Source organism: Apodemus sylvaticus, chromosome 3, assembly GCF_947179515.1.
Source record: "Apodemus sylvaticus chromosome 3, mApoSyl1.1, whole genome shotgun sequence".
Lineage (NCBI taxonomy): Eukaryota > Metazoa > Chordata > Mammalia > Rodentia > Muridae > Apodemus > Apodemus sylvaticus.
This window is the reverse complement of record NC_067474.1, coordinates 80,794,323-80,811,218: the sequence shown is the minus strand read 5'-3', so window position 1 is coordinate 80,811,218 and position 16,896 is coordinate 80,794,323. Positions and strand designations below refer to the sequence as shown.

At 38.0% G+C, this 16,896-nt stretch overlaps 1 protein-coding gene across 1 annotated transcript in view; it reads left to right on the top strand.

Moving 5' to 3' along the window:
- The first annotated feature begins 5,451 nt into the window (after positions 1-5,451).
- The window catches only part of Brinp1 (BMP/retinoic acid inducible neural specific 1), a 140,725-nt gene continuing 129,280 nt past the window's right edge, over positions 5,452-16,896 (top strand). The window contains exon 1 of the mRNA XM_052175513.1: positions 5,452-5,706. Coding sequence (XP_052031473.1) covers positions 5,489-5,706 — 218 coding nt within the window. The 5' untranslated portion in view covers positions 5,452-5,488. The remainder of the gene's footprint in view (positions 5,707-16,896) is intronic.

Below are 16,896 nucleotides of genomic sequence, written 5' to 3'. Positions count from 1 at the left end.
GAGACCTCATAAAATTACAAAGTTTCTGTAAGGCAAAGGAATGGTTTTATGTCCCTGGCTCCTGGCTTGCTCCTGGCAGGGGAGCTGTTACTAGGCAACTGTTGGGCAGTGCCTACAGGGATTGCTACCAATGTATCCAGGTGCATCTTCTCAACCTTAGCCATACACTTGTTTATAGCCTTTGAGTACTCATTCTAGCACAGAAGCCTTAGTTGCTCATTAGGGTCTAAGACAGAAAACCAGAACCAGGACAGTCTCGGGAGCCCTACTTAGGTTCCCTGCCCTCCTTGTCTAGTTTCTATCTCATTATAATATAGGACAATACCACAAATAAATCATTTTATTCCAAGTAGAAATTTCACTGTCTAGATTCTTGTCTTCTCTTCCTTACTAAACTTCCTATCTGATCCCTTCACATCTGATGCCTCTTTGGGGCATGGAGTTTGGTCTAGAATGGAGAAATAAGGAAGAAAGTAAACCTGTTCTATGACTAGTTCTTTTCGATAGCATGTTTTTGGTACTCTAAGCTCTGGCACACGTTGATGCTATGGTGCAAGCTAGCTTGCTACCTGAGATTCCTCTCCCTTATTCTTAAGTCCTGCAATCTCAGAGATATGTTACCACGCCTTGCAGTGTGAACCTATCCTTAGCAACATTTTGAAGGATCAGAGCTTTTAAGCTTCTCTTTTCTCTGGCTACTGATTCTTTTGATGTGGGAAAATCTATTTCTTCTCAGCTGCATTTCTGCACCTTGTTCTTCAGACTCTGGGTAAATGGCACGATCATTCTGGTTTCCTTTTGCTGAGACCCATTCCTCTTCTGAGGTAGGCTGCTAAGCAACCTCACCTGACTTTTTCTCATACGTGGCCCATCTCTCACCCATGGAAGGAGGAGGAGACTGCACATTACTTCTTACCGTGCCTTAGGCAGTGATTCCCTTGCTCTTCTGCCAGGTTTCAGCCTGCTTCTTTCAATGCGTCTCTTTAGCATTCTTCTTTTAGTACTCTCTGACATGAGTTAGGCAGCACTCTACCCTGTTTCCCTAAGCTGTAGGGCACATTTAGCATGCTGTTTGAGTGTTCTTGTAGAAGCTGGAGGTGGAGGAGTTCTATCCCCCTTTCACCCCCTGAGGAGTTTAGGGAGTGGGTGGGAAGGCTCTGCACTGTCAGTTTCCACTCAAATCTAACTCCTAATCTAAAAGACGTTTTATGCTATGATGTGGGTGAGAGGTTAAGAATTCCTCTAAGTGTATTTCGGATCCTTGTTTGGTAAGTATGATGTAGTGGTCACAGACCTCTCTGGTTATATCATTCAGCTGATACCAAAGCTAAGATAGCTACATTTAAAGCATCCTATTCAGTTCGTATCTTTACTGAGAAAGATGCAGAGAACTAAGACTCAGGGGACTTAATTACCATAGTTAGGGTTCAGCTTTGCAGGTCTGCATGTCAGTGAGACAATTAGACTGGAGACCTAAGTTTGGAAGTAAAAGGCTTGAAAAGACCACTAGAATGGTTCACGGAGAGCCAGCATGGGCTGGGTACAGCCTATACTTGTATTTATTAGTCTAGATTATCGGGAATGATGAGGTAGAAGTTAGGACCTTCCTTTCTGCCTTCTGGCCCAGAATGTAAAAATTGCACAAGTAATTTATACAGACTTTAAAGGATGAACTGGGTAGTGGCTGCTGGGGCATGTTGTTATAGTTTTCTGTGTGTGGCTTTGATGTAAATAATTTAGGATGCAAGAATCTGAAAACAAGATTGTAGGTGCTAAAGTTGATTCATTTCATGATACTGCCTAATTCAACCATGGGAATCAAATCAGCTTTATGCTTTAGCCAGTGTCAGCTCTCTGGATCAACTAGTGTATCGCATAGCAGTGGGCGCCTGTGACTCCTGGAAGATCACGAGGATCTCTGGCAGCACTTAGCTTACAACTAGTCCAGAATTGTTAGGCTGTAAACCCAGTGGTAGGAATTCCTTGTGTATATGTTATAGAAGATCAACTATTCTCAGTTTCATTTTGGAAGATGCTGAGAGCTGTCTCAAAGAACATAAAGCTTTATTTTTGTAGAGTATTCTCTTGTTTGTTGATTTTAAAAGAAGGATGCGTGTGGAGAGTGGCTTGACTATACTATGAGGCAGAGTGAGGGAGCTCCTTGCTATACCTGGAAATATGGAGGTGGCATGTGCTGCCTTCTGATGCAAGGACACAGAGCACAAGGACTCATTGTCGTCCCACACTGTGCAGGAAAGATAGGGTTGAGGCCTCATGCATAATTTTAAAGTTCTCAGCAGAAATAAAGATAGGTTAATACAAAGACATCTGTGGAATTCATTCACATACTTTCCCTTGAATCTACTACCTGAAACATGATATTTTGGCTTGTTCCCATGACACTTGCATATGGCCAGGAATAATGTGGCTTATTGGTAGGTGCTTGTGTCATCCCGTCTCTCTCTCTCTCTCTCTCTCTCTCTCTCTCTCTCTCTCTCTCTCTCTCTCTCTCTCTCTCTCTCTCTCTCTCTCTCTCTCTCTCTCTTTACTACAGAGGATCAAATCTAAGGTTTTCTGCATACTAGTTAAGCCTTAACCACTGAACTATCTTCCTGGCCCTATTGTAACTATCTATGTGAATAGAGATACATTCTGACCTCACAACTTTCTATAATGTATATTATCATAAGGATTCAAAACCAGGAAGTTCAAATAGAGGCATGTAGATTCACAACCCCACCAAGACAATGGCAGACATTAGGACAACTTAACAAAATCCAAAAGACAGGAATCATAGTATATTCCTAGAGTCATGGTAAAAGAAATTGAATGAGAGACTCATTTTGGAACCATTGATATTTCTCAATCCCTGTCATTGTAAGGGGCTATCCAGAACATGCTGAGATGTTTAGTAGCAACTCTGGCCTCTATCCATCAGATACCAAGAGCATCCCTTTAGTTGTGACAATCAAAGATGTCCCTAGGGGGATAATGACAGCCACTTGTGAAGCAATGGGTTATAACTATCAAATTTCAGCTACTCCTAAGATTACAGGCAGAAACCTTACCACCACTCCCCCCACCACACACATAGACACAGAGAGACACACACAGCATGCCAGTGTTAGATATATAACCTTTTGCAAGCTGCAATGTTCTGCATCCTGTTTCCCCACTGTAACAGCTAAGCGTTCTCTCACCGGCTCCCATTCGCACCCCCTCACAACTGAAGCTCTGTAGACATCGGCCTGGGTAGCACAGTGTGATTCCAGCATGCTGTAGTTCACTTCACAGAACTCAGAACAATTGCTCCCACCCCCTGCTTGCCACTCTGGTGGGCTCTGGCAGACAGTTCTGGCAGCTGTAGCTGATACAGTTCTGCACTCAACATGTAGAGCTTTGTTTTAGGTTCTGAACAAAACTTCAGGCTGTAGCTTTTTCCAGCTCCCACTCGCAGTGCATATGCCTCCCTCCCTTGCCCTGACAGCTGAGTCTTGCAATGACAGGCAGATTGTTGTGGCACCTCATGATAAAATGGTGCAATTGAGCAATCCAGGGAAATACTCAATTGTGCAGAAACCTACATCCCTCGCTCTTTGATTTCTTCTTTTCTAGTGTTACTGGCCTCCCATATTCACTTGGTAGAATAGGCAAATAAGGTATAGTTAATCATGTGTATAGGTTTTACACTTCAGAAAGTGTTTGTGAACTCATCATATTTTTAAATGCTATCCATAAAAATCTGAGGTCTACAGAGGGGCTAGGACTATTCAAAATCACATGCTTAGCCCAGATAAGAAACTGCTTTCTAAAGCTTCTTGCAAGCTAAAGGCTCACAGCCCACTGAACAAGACACACATAAAACAAAGATGTATAATGTAAGACAATTGGATCCGACATAGAGCTTTAAAAAGTGAGCAAATAGTGTTGGGCAGACAGAACAGAGCAACAGCTTTTTAGAGGTATAAAGAAAGATAATAAAGATAAATGATGTGAACTCATGTGACTTCCAAGGTTAACTGGGACTTCTTTCAGGGATGTGAAAATGCTTAAAAAATATTTCCTGGAAGAATCTTAAGTTGACAACATCAATTATTTGGTTTTGTTTAGTGCTTTACCACTGAGTTACATCTCAAGATCTGACAACATTAATATAACCGTGATCATGATAATTGTCGTTAATATTTATGCTATGCATTGATCATTTTTTTCCCTGCTGGGGGTTGGAAGGAACATTGTGCTCTAATTGTGTGATTCAGTTGTCAAGTTAATGGTGGTGCATATATCCTCACTGACTGTATTTTATACATGAGGAAAACTCGTCAAACAATGTAACTTGCCTGAAATAATCACAAACGATACACCTTACATATGTATCACATATACAATGTAGAATATAGCAAGCTTGCTAAGGAAAAAAAGGTGGCGCAAGATGCAGTTTGTTAAGCTAGAATATGGAGTATCGGTGAGATGACAAAGTTAAACTTTTAAATTTTTTGAAAGCTGGGTGGTTCCTATACTTTCCTTCTGATGCTTTCAAGAAAAGCTCTACCCAAAGTCTCTCTTGAACTCAATATTTTGTCCAACACCATGCTCCTGTGCTGTGATACTGTCCAACTAACTGGTTTGTAAGACCCACCCACCTCCCACACCCTTGACCTTCAGTATTATGATATCTTGAAGCTTAGAGATACTAACCAATGAATATTCTGCCTAAAAGCTTCCTCGACCGAGAGGTCCAGGAACATTCATTAAGCTTTATAGAACTTTGACTTTATGCTCTTGTAAGAGTTTTTAATCCTTAAGGAATCCAGCATGAATGGGCAGAAGCTAGAATGTCCCAAGTCTTTGTACATCTAACTAATCAGACAAAAACAGAACAAGTATTCGGTGTGTTTCTGCCTATGGCATAAGAGAGAGGAAAGAGAGAGAGAGAGAGAGAGAGAGAGAGAGAGAGAGAGAGAGAGAGAGAGAGAGAGAGACTCTTGTTCAATAAGTATCAGTAATGAGAGGGAAGTTTCTGGTTAAGTCAGAACATGGGACAAACACTGAGTTCTGTCCCACGACCCTACCTAGATGTTTAAACTTCTTCTACATTAATTTGTTTCATTCAGTTCTAAAGCACATATATCTGGACAACTGTAATGCAGCAATGATTGAAATACAGCTCCTTAGACATGTCCTTATCATACCTGTGAGGATCCTATACTCTAGCCATGTGTATACCTACCTTCTCATTGCATGTGAACAGCAAACCAAGACACCGTGAGCCCCCATCAGCACGGCCCTTAACTTTTAACAAAGCAGTAATGCCTTTAAAGCACTCTTATGATGAAGATATGTTAATCTTTTTCCTTCTTTTTGCTGTCTTTCTCCCTCACCCCCACCCCCACCCCCTCCTTGTCCCCTTTCGTTTTCCTTGATTCTGTTTTCTACAGGACTCCACAGAATGGAGCAAGAATGAGAGGAAAAAGGCCGGCAGAAAAGCATGAACTGGAGGTTTGTTGAGCTCCTCTACTTCCTGTTTGTATGGGGCCGTATCTCAGTGCAGCCCTCCCACCAGGAGCCAGCTGGGACAGACCAACATGTCTCCAAGGAATTTGATTGGCTTATTTCAGACAGGGGGCCTTTCCACCACTCCAGGAGCTACCTATCCTTTGTGGAAAGACACCGACAAGGATTTACAACCAGATATAAAATATACAGGTACGATTTGGGCTAAGAGAGCCCCTGCCGTTTATTTCTGTTGTGCTCTGGGGAGCCTGAAAATTGTCTAACCTCTGGCTGTGTTGTGAAGCGCGTCTAGGTCAAGGAACTGTTACCTTGTTATACATAGGTTGTCAATCTAATTTATTCAACATTTTATAAAATATTAATATGACAACTTCAAAGAACTAGTGAACATTGAGTATGTAGTGTCATAGAAGGAGAATACGTGCTTTAGTGTTTCATTTAAACTTTCTGTTTATCTGGTAAAGATTTTGGTTGCTTCTCCTGCTTCACTCAGTTACTTAGGTAGTTGAGTCTAAACTAGGTTAAATATGGTTTCGAAGGAAAGAATTTCAAAAGTGTAAAACTTTTATATAAGCTCTAGCTTACCTGTATTCTTGGTCATGGTAATCTTCATTTTTGCAAATACTATTAATGAACCTACTTTTCTACCCAAATATATTTATCAATTTGGAGGTAAGTAGAGACATTCAGTGAAGAACTTTTTCTTAAGCAAGTCTTAACTGCTTACTTAGTTATTGTAACCAATTTCCATAAAGGATGGACCTGCTGTGGCTTCAGTAAAAGAGTCCACATTATACATACATAGTAAACAGATTAACAGGCAAAATTCACTTGAATAATGTGAATACACATGATGGTCATGCAAAATAGAAAATTTGGGGAAGGGACAGATGATTTAAGTTTGTGCAACATCCTGAGTTACAGGCAACAGTCAAGAGAAGAAAAGAATGGGAAATTGATGGGTGTAAGCAAAGTACCTAAAATGACAGAAATTGTTTCTCAGAGTGTCCTGTCTTGTAAGCTACTCTTACATGGTGATGTTATTTTGGGGGAAGAAGAATCATAACAATTGGTCCATGTTGGGGAGAATTATCTGTAGACTTGTAAATTAACTTCAATTAAAATTCTACTTGGTGATTTGGGAGAGGAAGAGGGACAAAAGACAGGAAGGTAGGAGATGAGGACATAGATTTTAGTTCTTTTTCATTCAAAACACTCAGTGCCAGACTTCGAATTATTGTTTTCCGTCTTCAACCACCAGAAGTACATTTTTCATGTATGTTTCTAAATTTCTCTGTTCTATTTAACCATAATAGACTTTGCATATTTCCAAAAGGCTAGATTTATGCCTTATTAATCATGTTTCAATTTTTATTAATTAGAATATATAACTAAGTGGAATTGTATAACTAACTGTAGTATCTTTTTGTGTTTTATGGCCATGTGTGTGTCCCCATGTGCACACACATGTAACATCTATTTATGCCATTGATGTTTAAGACTTTATTTATTATATGATTGTTATTATAAACATATAATGTGTACTTAATATGATATGAAGACATACAAAAACCACTGTGCAACTTTTGTCTTAATGTCCAGAAAGAAAAGGCAAATTCTAAAATTTCTGAGACAATTAGAATCAGAAAGAAAGAGGTAGAAGGAGAACATTGGTCTGAATAAAAACCTTAGACCTTGCTGGTAGTAGATATGGAAAGTAGTCAAACCATTATTTGGTCTTTTATACTAGAAATGAGTGACTTGTGAATTTTCAACTGGCAGAATATGTTTATTATGTGAAAATTGTCCTACTAATGTCTTCAGGTATTATAACAGTTCTGCCTATTCAAGAGTTCATGAGTGAATATTCTATGGTTCCTGAAGAATAGAGAACAGTCATTGAACTGCTGAGAAAAGGTGCCTCTGAGCATTACTAAAATGTAACAAAGAAAAATGAAAATCAAGTAGATAAAATAAGGAAACAGAGTAGAAATATGAAAAACATGTTGACATTTCTACTCTTAAAAGAAAATACCAGAATTCTAACATAATGATTGACTCAAAATGCTTCCTCTTGGGAGAACTATTCTTAAATCACCTGAGAACAGTAGTTAACTGTTTCATTTCAAAATTGGATCCTTAAAACGATTTCTAGCAAAATACAGCTATTGCTGTTTGTTATTATGCCTAAGCCAAGGTTTATGGGGATGTGTTGGCTGCTGGAGAGGATGTGCCAATCTTTGAAATGCTTGATTGATTCAGGATACTTTGGAGCTTTGAAGTGTTGAAGAGGGGCATGGCATAAGTCTTTTAGATACAGATATCTCATTCTTTCTGTGTTTTATCAAATAAAAACATCTTTGTTTTTTTTGTATAATTTTGTCTTTCATTTGAGCCACTCAAGGACACATTTAAAGTTGGGGTTGTTTGGCGATTTTTTTTCCATTTAAATGGTCATTTTTTGAGTCAGTTGCACAAAGTTTTATAGCCAAGAAAAGTTGGAAAATGGGCTTGAAACTAACCATGATTATTAGTCCATGGCCACACTAATAAATGTAGTAAACTTAAGGGCAGCTAGGTCCCATTTCCAATTATTTGTGTGCTGTACAATGCAAGGGGATCCTGTCTTTAGCTCTCTATTCCACTTTCCTCATTTATAAAATGTTAAAGTTGATTTTGATTAGTGATCTTCAACCTATGCTTATAGGAATTGCTGATGACTGATTTAAGTAGCCATGGAAACTATTATAGCACAAGGAGAAGGCCAAAAAGTCTGAGCAGGCAGGATTTTCTGACCTATCCTTCCATAAAGAGAAGGCTTTCATTTGTTTTAATATTTGGTTTTAATATGGGATCTATATTGGAATGGTATCTAATTTTGAAACAAATATTTAAGTAATTCAGGCAGGTGATTTCTAAAATACTGGCACAAACCCTCATATCAAGGCCGGACAAAGCAACCCAGTATGAAGAAAAGGACTCTTAAATGGCCAAGGGTGCTGGGGTGGGGATGGGGGAGTTGCTCCTCTAAGATTGTTTTAGCTCTAAAATTAAGTGTAAAATTTAACTAAGGTTACATAGTTAATTAAATGATGGAGTTCCACCCAGAAGCCAAGTCCTTGCTCACCTAGTTATTCTGTCTTACCTTTACTTAATCCTGAAATAATTATTAAGTGACTGTTGTAGACCCAACAGCATCTAGAGAAGATGATATAATAATGAGAAAAATAAACACTGTCATTCCTCTCAGAAAAGAGAGTGACATTAATTAACCATGCATGTCCAAATACTTCCATTAAGTGCAAAAAAAAAAAAGGAAAATAAACATCCAGTATTGTTGTACCTTGAAAGTCATAAATTCTGTGTTCATTGATTTTGGTCTTGGGGCAATCTATTGCAGGAAAAGATATGCAAATCAATACACAGAGAAATATACTCATCCAGTTGTAGGTCAGAGCAAGTACCATCTAGCTCATGCTCAATGGGCCAGTTGTCACTTGGTCCTTATCTTTTCTACATGCCATTTTGCTGAAAACCAAAAACATTTTTCAATGTGGTTGTCTGTCAAGACAATCATGCTGTATGTTAACATGGATGGTGAAAATCAATACTGCTTCCTAAAGACTCCAGTCTAATGCTAGGAAATTTTTCTTAAATAAGAGCTTAATTCTTAGTCACTTTCCTCTTCCCAGGAGTTCAGGCCACTACCAAGGATGACTTAGAAGCTAAAAAATGAAAAACACTCACCAATTTAGGTTAAAACTATCTTTTTTTTTTTTTACTCCATTGCACATATCCTGTCCAAAGATCATAACATCATTGTAGGAGATCATACCCAGTGGTAGTGTGAGAAAATTTCTGAAGATGCTCCCTCCTGTGTGGATGTATAAGCAAGGGCATCACCTGTGTGCATGCAGTGGTTTGAAATATGTCATACTCTGTCACTGTAGACAGTATGAGTGATGGCATTGGGGATTTGAACTAAAAGGGGTTGAGGAAGATGAGAGGTTCTTGACTCTCAAATTAGCTAAACTGCAGTTACAGAAACTTCAGGTAACTTCATTTTTTTTTTCATCTCCCTTGCTTTATTTTTGTATTCTTTGATGAATTAACAGAACATTAAGGCACTTTCTCCAAATGGCCAATGGGTAAATTAGCTGACATAGACTCCATCTATAGAGCCTTTTCCATTTCTAAAATTCTATATCTTGTGAAATTTTGTCATTTTAATATAGCAAGGTCCTGTGCTTTGGGGTTTAGGGTTTGGGGACTCAATAGTCCCCAAAGCATTTGAAGACTCTGTCAAATATTTTGTTATTCCTGGTTCCAAACTGGAAGATGGCCAAGAGTGAATGGTAAAGAGAAACATACATATCTAACACCAGTGCTTTCCCTGAGGCTGACAACAAACATAAATGATAAAGAAGGAGAAAGGGAATTATCAAGAACTCATTACAACAAACATAGGGATTTCTCCCCCCTTTTACTTTATTTTCTCCTTTGAAGAAACAGTGAATTGTCTCTACTCTATCAATTTATTCACATGCAGAATAATTGAAAAAACTGGGTAAAATTTAAACAGTAGCTACATATTATGATAAAGTAACTAAAATATGTTTATGCTAAGTTCTTAAACATTGTAGTTTTTTCCAGTTCTAACCATTTGCCTAAAAATTTCATGAATTCATTGTTTTTAATTGCTGAGTAGTATTCCATTGTGTAAATATACCACATTTTCTATATCCATTCCTCCATTGTGGAACCTCTGGGTTCTTTCCAGCTTCTGACTATTATATATAAGGCTGCTATGAACATAGTTGAGCATATGTCCTAATTGCATGCTGGGGAATCCTCTGGGAATATGCCCAAGAGTGGTAAAACAGGGTCCTCCAGAAGTGTCATGCCTAGTTTTCTGAGGAACCACCAGACTGATTTCCAGAGTGGTTGTACCAACTTGCAATCCCACCAGCAGTGGAGGAGTGTTCTTTGGAACTGAAAAATATCATCCTAAGTGAGGTAACCCAGTCACAAAAGAATATACATGGAATGCAGTCACTGATAAGTGGATATTAAGCCAGAAGCTCTGAATACTCAATACACAATTAACATATCAAATGATTCCCAAGAAAAAGGAAGGGAGGGCCCTGGTCCTGGAAAGGCTTGATGCAGCATTGTAGGGGATTACCAGGAAAGAGAAATGGGAGGGAGGTGATTGAGGAATGGGTAGAGGGAAGAGAGCTTATGGGACTTATGGAGGGGGGGGAACCAGGAAAGGGGAAATCATTTGGAATGTAAACAAAGAATATAGGAAAAAATATTGTAGTTATTAACTACTCACAGTTATCCTGTGAGAAAATTTGTCACTGTCATGTGTTGATTGCGATAACTGATCGTATCTCACAGCTTTGGAGCCTCCAAGCTAGAATCCAAAATCAAGTTTTTGACACCCTACAACATGAACCCTAAATTTAATCTGCTGTCTGTCCTTTCTTCTCAGTTATCGGCTTCTTGCCTATCATTGAGGGACCTTGTTTGACTATGGACAATCTGTAGTTTCTGAGGTTCACTTTTCTCATCCATAAAACTGTGATGGTATTAAATGTCTGTTACTATTGTGGTAGAAGAAAAAAGGAAAAAAAAAGAAAACACATTGAGTATAAGGTGCTAGGAATTTTATGGACGAAAGAAAAAACAAAAACTAGAGACTGTTCCTCTGTTTCAGAATTGCTAGAGTAGTGTCATATTTTTTAATGGTTTTTCTTGTTGTTTTGTTTTGTTTTCTGGAGGGTTGTTTGTTTGTTTTTTATATTGTAATTTCTGGTACCTGTTTTTAGACTTGGAGATTATTGGTAATTGCTGTAAATTCAACCAAATGACTTTTTGTTTCCTTTTTAGGAATGAAACAGCATGGTCACTCTATATTTGTTTTTAAGACATAGACTCAAATTAACTGTGTGGTGTAGGCTGTCTTAGAACTTTGGGTTTTTTTCATTCTATCTGCTACATTAATTTCAAATGTGGCTTTGGTAGAAGAGTTATGATACCATTACGCATTTAGTTTCTGGAGAGGCAGATTAGAGGGAGGACAGTGGTAAATAGGTTCACTATGCTACAGAGGTGGTTTTTGTATTGAGTGGTTTTCCATGAGGAGTTTAATGGAAGTGGTTTGTGGCTTATGTGGATCCTGTCTTTCAGCTCAGTATATACACCTTGATGATGAATATAAATCAAATATTGGTAGACCAAATTTAATTGTCTTTCTATCTTCCATATCTTTTTCAGAATTGTGAGTATGTAAGCTTTAATGTGTAGTCCTGAAGTTCCTTTGTGTCTTTCTCTCAAAATATTTGTAATAGGGTATGTGGTACAAAGCTTCTTGAATAAAGAAGTGAATGGATATGGTGTTGGTTTGTTGATTCTAATATGAAGGAGAAATGGTCCTAATCTAGCACTAACTTATCAATAATAGTAATCTGAATATGACCGAAACTATGAATGAAGGCATCGAGATATACAAGGTGGCAGACATCGTTGCTCTCAGGAAGCATAGAGAAATGTAAATGCAAAGTAGAAGCCAAAGCACTGTTCAGTTAAGGAAACTGTGGCTGAATTAGAAAAAATTTGGTAGCCTCTGATTGTACATATGGTCTTGACATATGTTAGTAGGACAATATTTCTATTAATTTGTTGACTATTAGAGGTTTTTTCCAGAAAATAACTTCAAAATGCTTTTAATAACAATAGTATTTATCATATCTGATACTGATAAAGGTAAATACAAATATTAACATTGTTATTTTCAGTGTCCAGCATTTATATATATATATATATATATTACACCTCATGTCCACATAATTGCTACTGGTCTTTCTAATAATCTAGTGCAATCTCTATTGCTATTATTTGCATTTGCATCATTTATGTAAGGTGAAGTGTTAATTGATGTCAAAATAGGTGCTATTATAGGCAAGTCTGATACAGTCGATTGTATCCTTTACCATGCAGTGCTGACTCCCAGGTGATGTCAATATATATGTAAGGAAATCTAGACACAAAGTTCTTATTGGGGGACTTCTATTACAGCTACATTATTTTCTGATAGTTGGCTAAATCGCTTCAGCATATATCCTTCTGATAAGGAGGATGGCTTAAATGCTGTCTCAGTCTCAGTTTATGTAGACTCCAAGTGACTGGTGATGTTCTGGAACCCATGTGTATACCTGAACCTGACTCAGAAAGTTCCACCATTATGTGTGACTTTTGCTTTTCTCTGAATATGGTCTTTCATAGGAATGAAATTAGCAGCATTATTTTTATGCTGTTTTAAGGGTGTTTTTAATTGTTTTCCATGTTACTTTTAAAATCAGTTTGTAGAGGTTGAGAAACAAACTTGTATTTTTTGGGAAAATGAAAATAAAGGAGGTGCTAAAAAGAATATTAAGATAAATGTTTTTAGATTTGGTTCTTCAGGAGTTTGAATTGAGTGATTTAAAAGTAATCCCCAAACATAATCCACACATCAAATGAGGTACAAGAAGAACGGTGGAGTGGCCCCTATTTCTGGAAAGACTCAGTGTAGCAGTATAAGACAAAACCAGAAAAGGGAAGTGGGAAGGGATGGGTGGGAAAACAGAGGGAGGGAAGGGGGCTTATGTGACTTTCTGGGAGTGGGGGACCAGAAAAGGGGAAATCATTTGAAATGTAAATAAAAAATATATCGAATAAAATTTAAAAAAAAGTAATCCCCAATACAAAGATTAGATTCCAAATTGTTTTGCTGCAGCGGTGAATAGAAAATGAATTTATTTATTTTTCATTTAACATTAGGCATGGGTGTATACTTGGTTACAGAAGTGTTTAAGGAAAACTTCTAAGTCATTCCAGGTATTCTTTATTCTGGGAACACTTGGAAGTACTGCTCTAACTGAAGTAGTCCATGAGAAGTTGGATGTTTAGGCTCTCTCTCTCTCTCTCTCTCTCTCTCTCTCTCTCTCTGTGTGTGTGTGTGTGTGTGTGTGTGTGTGTGTGTGTGTGTGTGTGCATCTATGTGTGTGCCCTGTTTCAGAAAAGCAAAACCAACAACAGCAAATCAAACTTAAATCAGACCAAGTGTCTCTGTAAAAAAATGAGAATGTTCAGTTGGAAACAATAGAATGTGTATGGGACAATGTTTCTTGTTCATATGGCCAAATTTGGGTTATCTGTAGGGGGCAGAGATCTCCACCCTGTCCTCATCCCTCACTTGATCCAAATTCCTCATAAGTTTCCCTAAATTGAGGAGAGTAGTGAGAGATAACTGGTAACTTTCTCTTGGACCATGTCAATTTCAAGATAATTTGCAGTGTTGATTATTTAAAATTCATCTTCCAATTCCAAGAACAAAGGTTTTATTGCCACCAAATTGGTACCTGTGTGGTATTTTCCTCTCTGCACTTGCCTCATTACTAGAATATCTTCTATGAGTTGCAAACCACTAACATCTTTATAGAACAGATGTCCGGCTTCAATCAGGAACAGTGTTTAAAAATTGATTGCTTGCCCATTCTCTTGAGGGGGCAACCTGTTATAGGGTCTGTAAGCTGACCCCAAAATTGTTACTGCCTTGGCAGGGGAAATTAGGAGAAAACATGGCAGTAAATTGTTAAACTCTACCTGTTTAGACTCTACACTAATTCCTGGGTCAAAGATGATGGAGGAGCTGTCCTTTGGCCACCTGCTGATTACTCATTCACTGTAAAAAGGCTAAAGTCCTGCTGACCTAGCCTTGCACTGTTTCATGGAGACTGGAGCAGAAATTGTTTTTCCATGACTACAGGGAGTCAATTGTGTCTTTTGGGAAGACTGACTGAAAGATTGATTACAAGTCACTTGTGGGAAGCTTCTTTACTGAACAATGCCACAGGGCATAAGGCTATTTGGGAAAGAACATCTCCTATGGCACTGGTTTTGCAAAGATGGGGAAGGATAGAAGGAAAAGAAAGTTTCAGATTGCTTTTTACAGTAATGATAATGTGTCTAGTCTTTAAGAATCTTTTGACTATCTTGGGAAGCTAGTAAGAAAAGCATCTAAGAACAATGAAACACCCCCTAGGAAGGAAACAGGGAAAAGCCTAGGACAAAGTTCTTATAGACTCCATTCACGTGTTCTTCAGTGGTTATGATATTAAGATCCAGGCCTTAGAGCCAACAGTGGAAAATTGAGATTACTAGTTGATTCCAACCAACCATCCTTCAATTTCCAGTTAACTAGAGTAATATTAGATGGAGACTTATAGTACTATATTGTTGGTTTTATGTTTTGACCTTGATATATGCAGTGAAAGATATTGTACATTGACCTTCAATAATCCTAGTCATGCCATAGGAAAAAATATATGTATTTTAAGTATGCAATCACAAAAGCCTTCACCAATTTATTGCATGTGATACATTTCAATGTGTTTTATTTTATCCACTATAATATAATTTACTCCTTTCTGTATCTTTTACAAAATACTTTCACCTATCTCATTTATGCTAATGGAAGAAAAGCTTTGCAATTTGAAAGACATTGGCTTTGAGTTTGTACTGTGTAATATATTGGGTAATGTATATATTGGTAGGAATATTGAATCATGAGTTTTCAATGGGTTTAGGGTTGTTAAGTTAGAAGCCATATCTCAATTGCCAGAAGAACTAGGAAGAAACCATTTCTTGTTACACATTAAATGTGTAACATGTATAATTTGTGGGCACTTATGAGTAGATTTAAGCCACCATATGGTTGAAGATAACTGATCTCAGTTCTTTAGTAAGTTCATCTTTCCAGCCCCCAATTTTATGATTCTTATTGCACTGGATATTGGATAATGCAGATAATCTTTACTGTTCAATATTCTGAGTGTAAGCTATCATTAGTCATTCACCATCGTGGGGCATTTACATTTAGTCCTACCCAACCTCATTGCCAAAGTTCAGTGAATGGTGCGGGATGTAGGGAGAAAGAGTGTACGTATTAGAAGAGAGGGAGTGCTGTAATATATTATTCTCTGGTCATGGTATGGCTGTTGTCCACAGGAACTCAGTAATAGTGATGATATTCGCAAAAGCTGCATGAGTCTAGCCTGTTAAAAATTGCTGGATAGAGTAGAGAGGGTGTAGTGATAATTTTAGCCTTTTGGCTCCTTTGAAAAACACAAAAATATTATATGATTATATTTTTGTTTTAGTCCCAGATGTGCAACATGGGGTGCTTCAGACTGTTCAGAGTATCTGACTATGATTCACCAGTGGAGTGATTTTGCCACCAGCAGAAAGTTTCAGTTAATGTGTGACATTTGGAAATCTGGGGATTTTTCAGAGGGCATATAAATGGTAAGGTCCAAAGAGGGAAGGGTTTGTTGGTTGGTGTTGGTCACTGTCTGTTAAGTAGTCACGTGCAAAGAAGAAACAAGAAGAAGATATTGATAGTTAAGATCAAACTTACCCCAATCAACTCATCTTTAATTAACAGGAAGTAGTTTAAAGATAACATAATTCTTTTTCTTCTCTTATTTTTTTATTTCCTATGTACTGTTTTGGACTTGAAAGGTTGGGAAAAGGGCAGAGAAGGGTTGAAGAAAAGAAGGTTGGTGGCTAAATTTTGGCTACAGGAGTGGCTCATGAGCCTCATAACTATCTATCTGAGGAAGTATTAACAGATGAAGAATTCTTGCAGAGGTTGAGTCATCTTTTGTGGGGGAATGGACACTGGTAATTTCCTCAGCCCCCAGCAGGTGACATGAAATGCACACAAATATGGTCAGCAACTAATCAGACTCAGTGAATTCAAAAAGTTAATTTTCAAAAAAGTAGGAAAGAAATGTCTGGTGCATGAAATTGATATACATTGTTACATAGTTTATAATGCTGTATAATGCTTCAAGCATTATTCTGTGGGGAGATAGATACACAAACACACACACACACACACACAGAGAGAGAGAGAGAGAGAGAGAGAGAGAGAGAGAGAGAGAGAGAGAGAGAGAGAGAGAGAGAGAGAATAGCAGCAATTGAAGGAAAGAAAGGGAATACTTTTATCAATGAAGATCTAGTCCATGGCCTACAGATCTACAGATTCCATTTACAACCTCAGCTTCAGCCTTCCCTCTCAGCAGGTTTCCTCCTGTGCTGTGTTTGAATGTGCTATCCCCAATTGTCGCTTCTGTACGTTTGGTAAGATACATTCTTCCTGGAGAGTTCTGTATTTGTTGGATACTTTTATGTCTAATGAAAAGAACCTGGATACTTAGGTTTCCTGGAGTCTTTATATATTGTAGCCTTCCTTCTGGGCACAAGAATTAGTGGGTCTCATTAACACTGGATTCTCAGATTTTCTAGAGAATCATTTTTAATTCTTTTCTT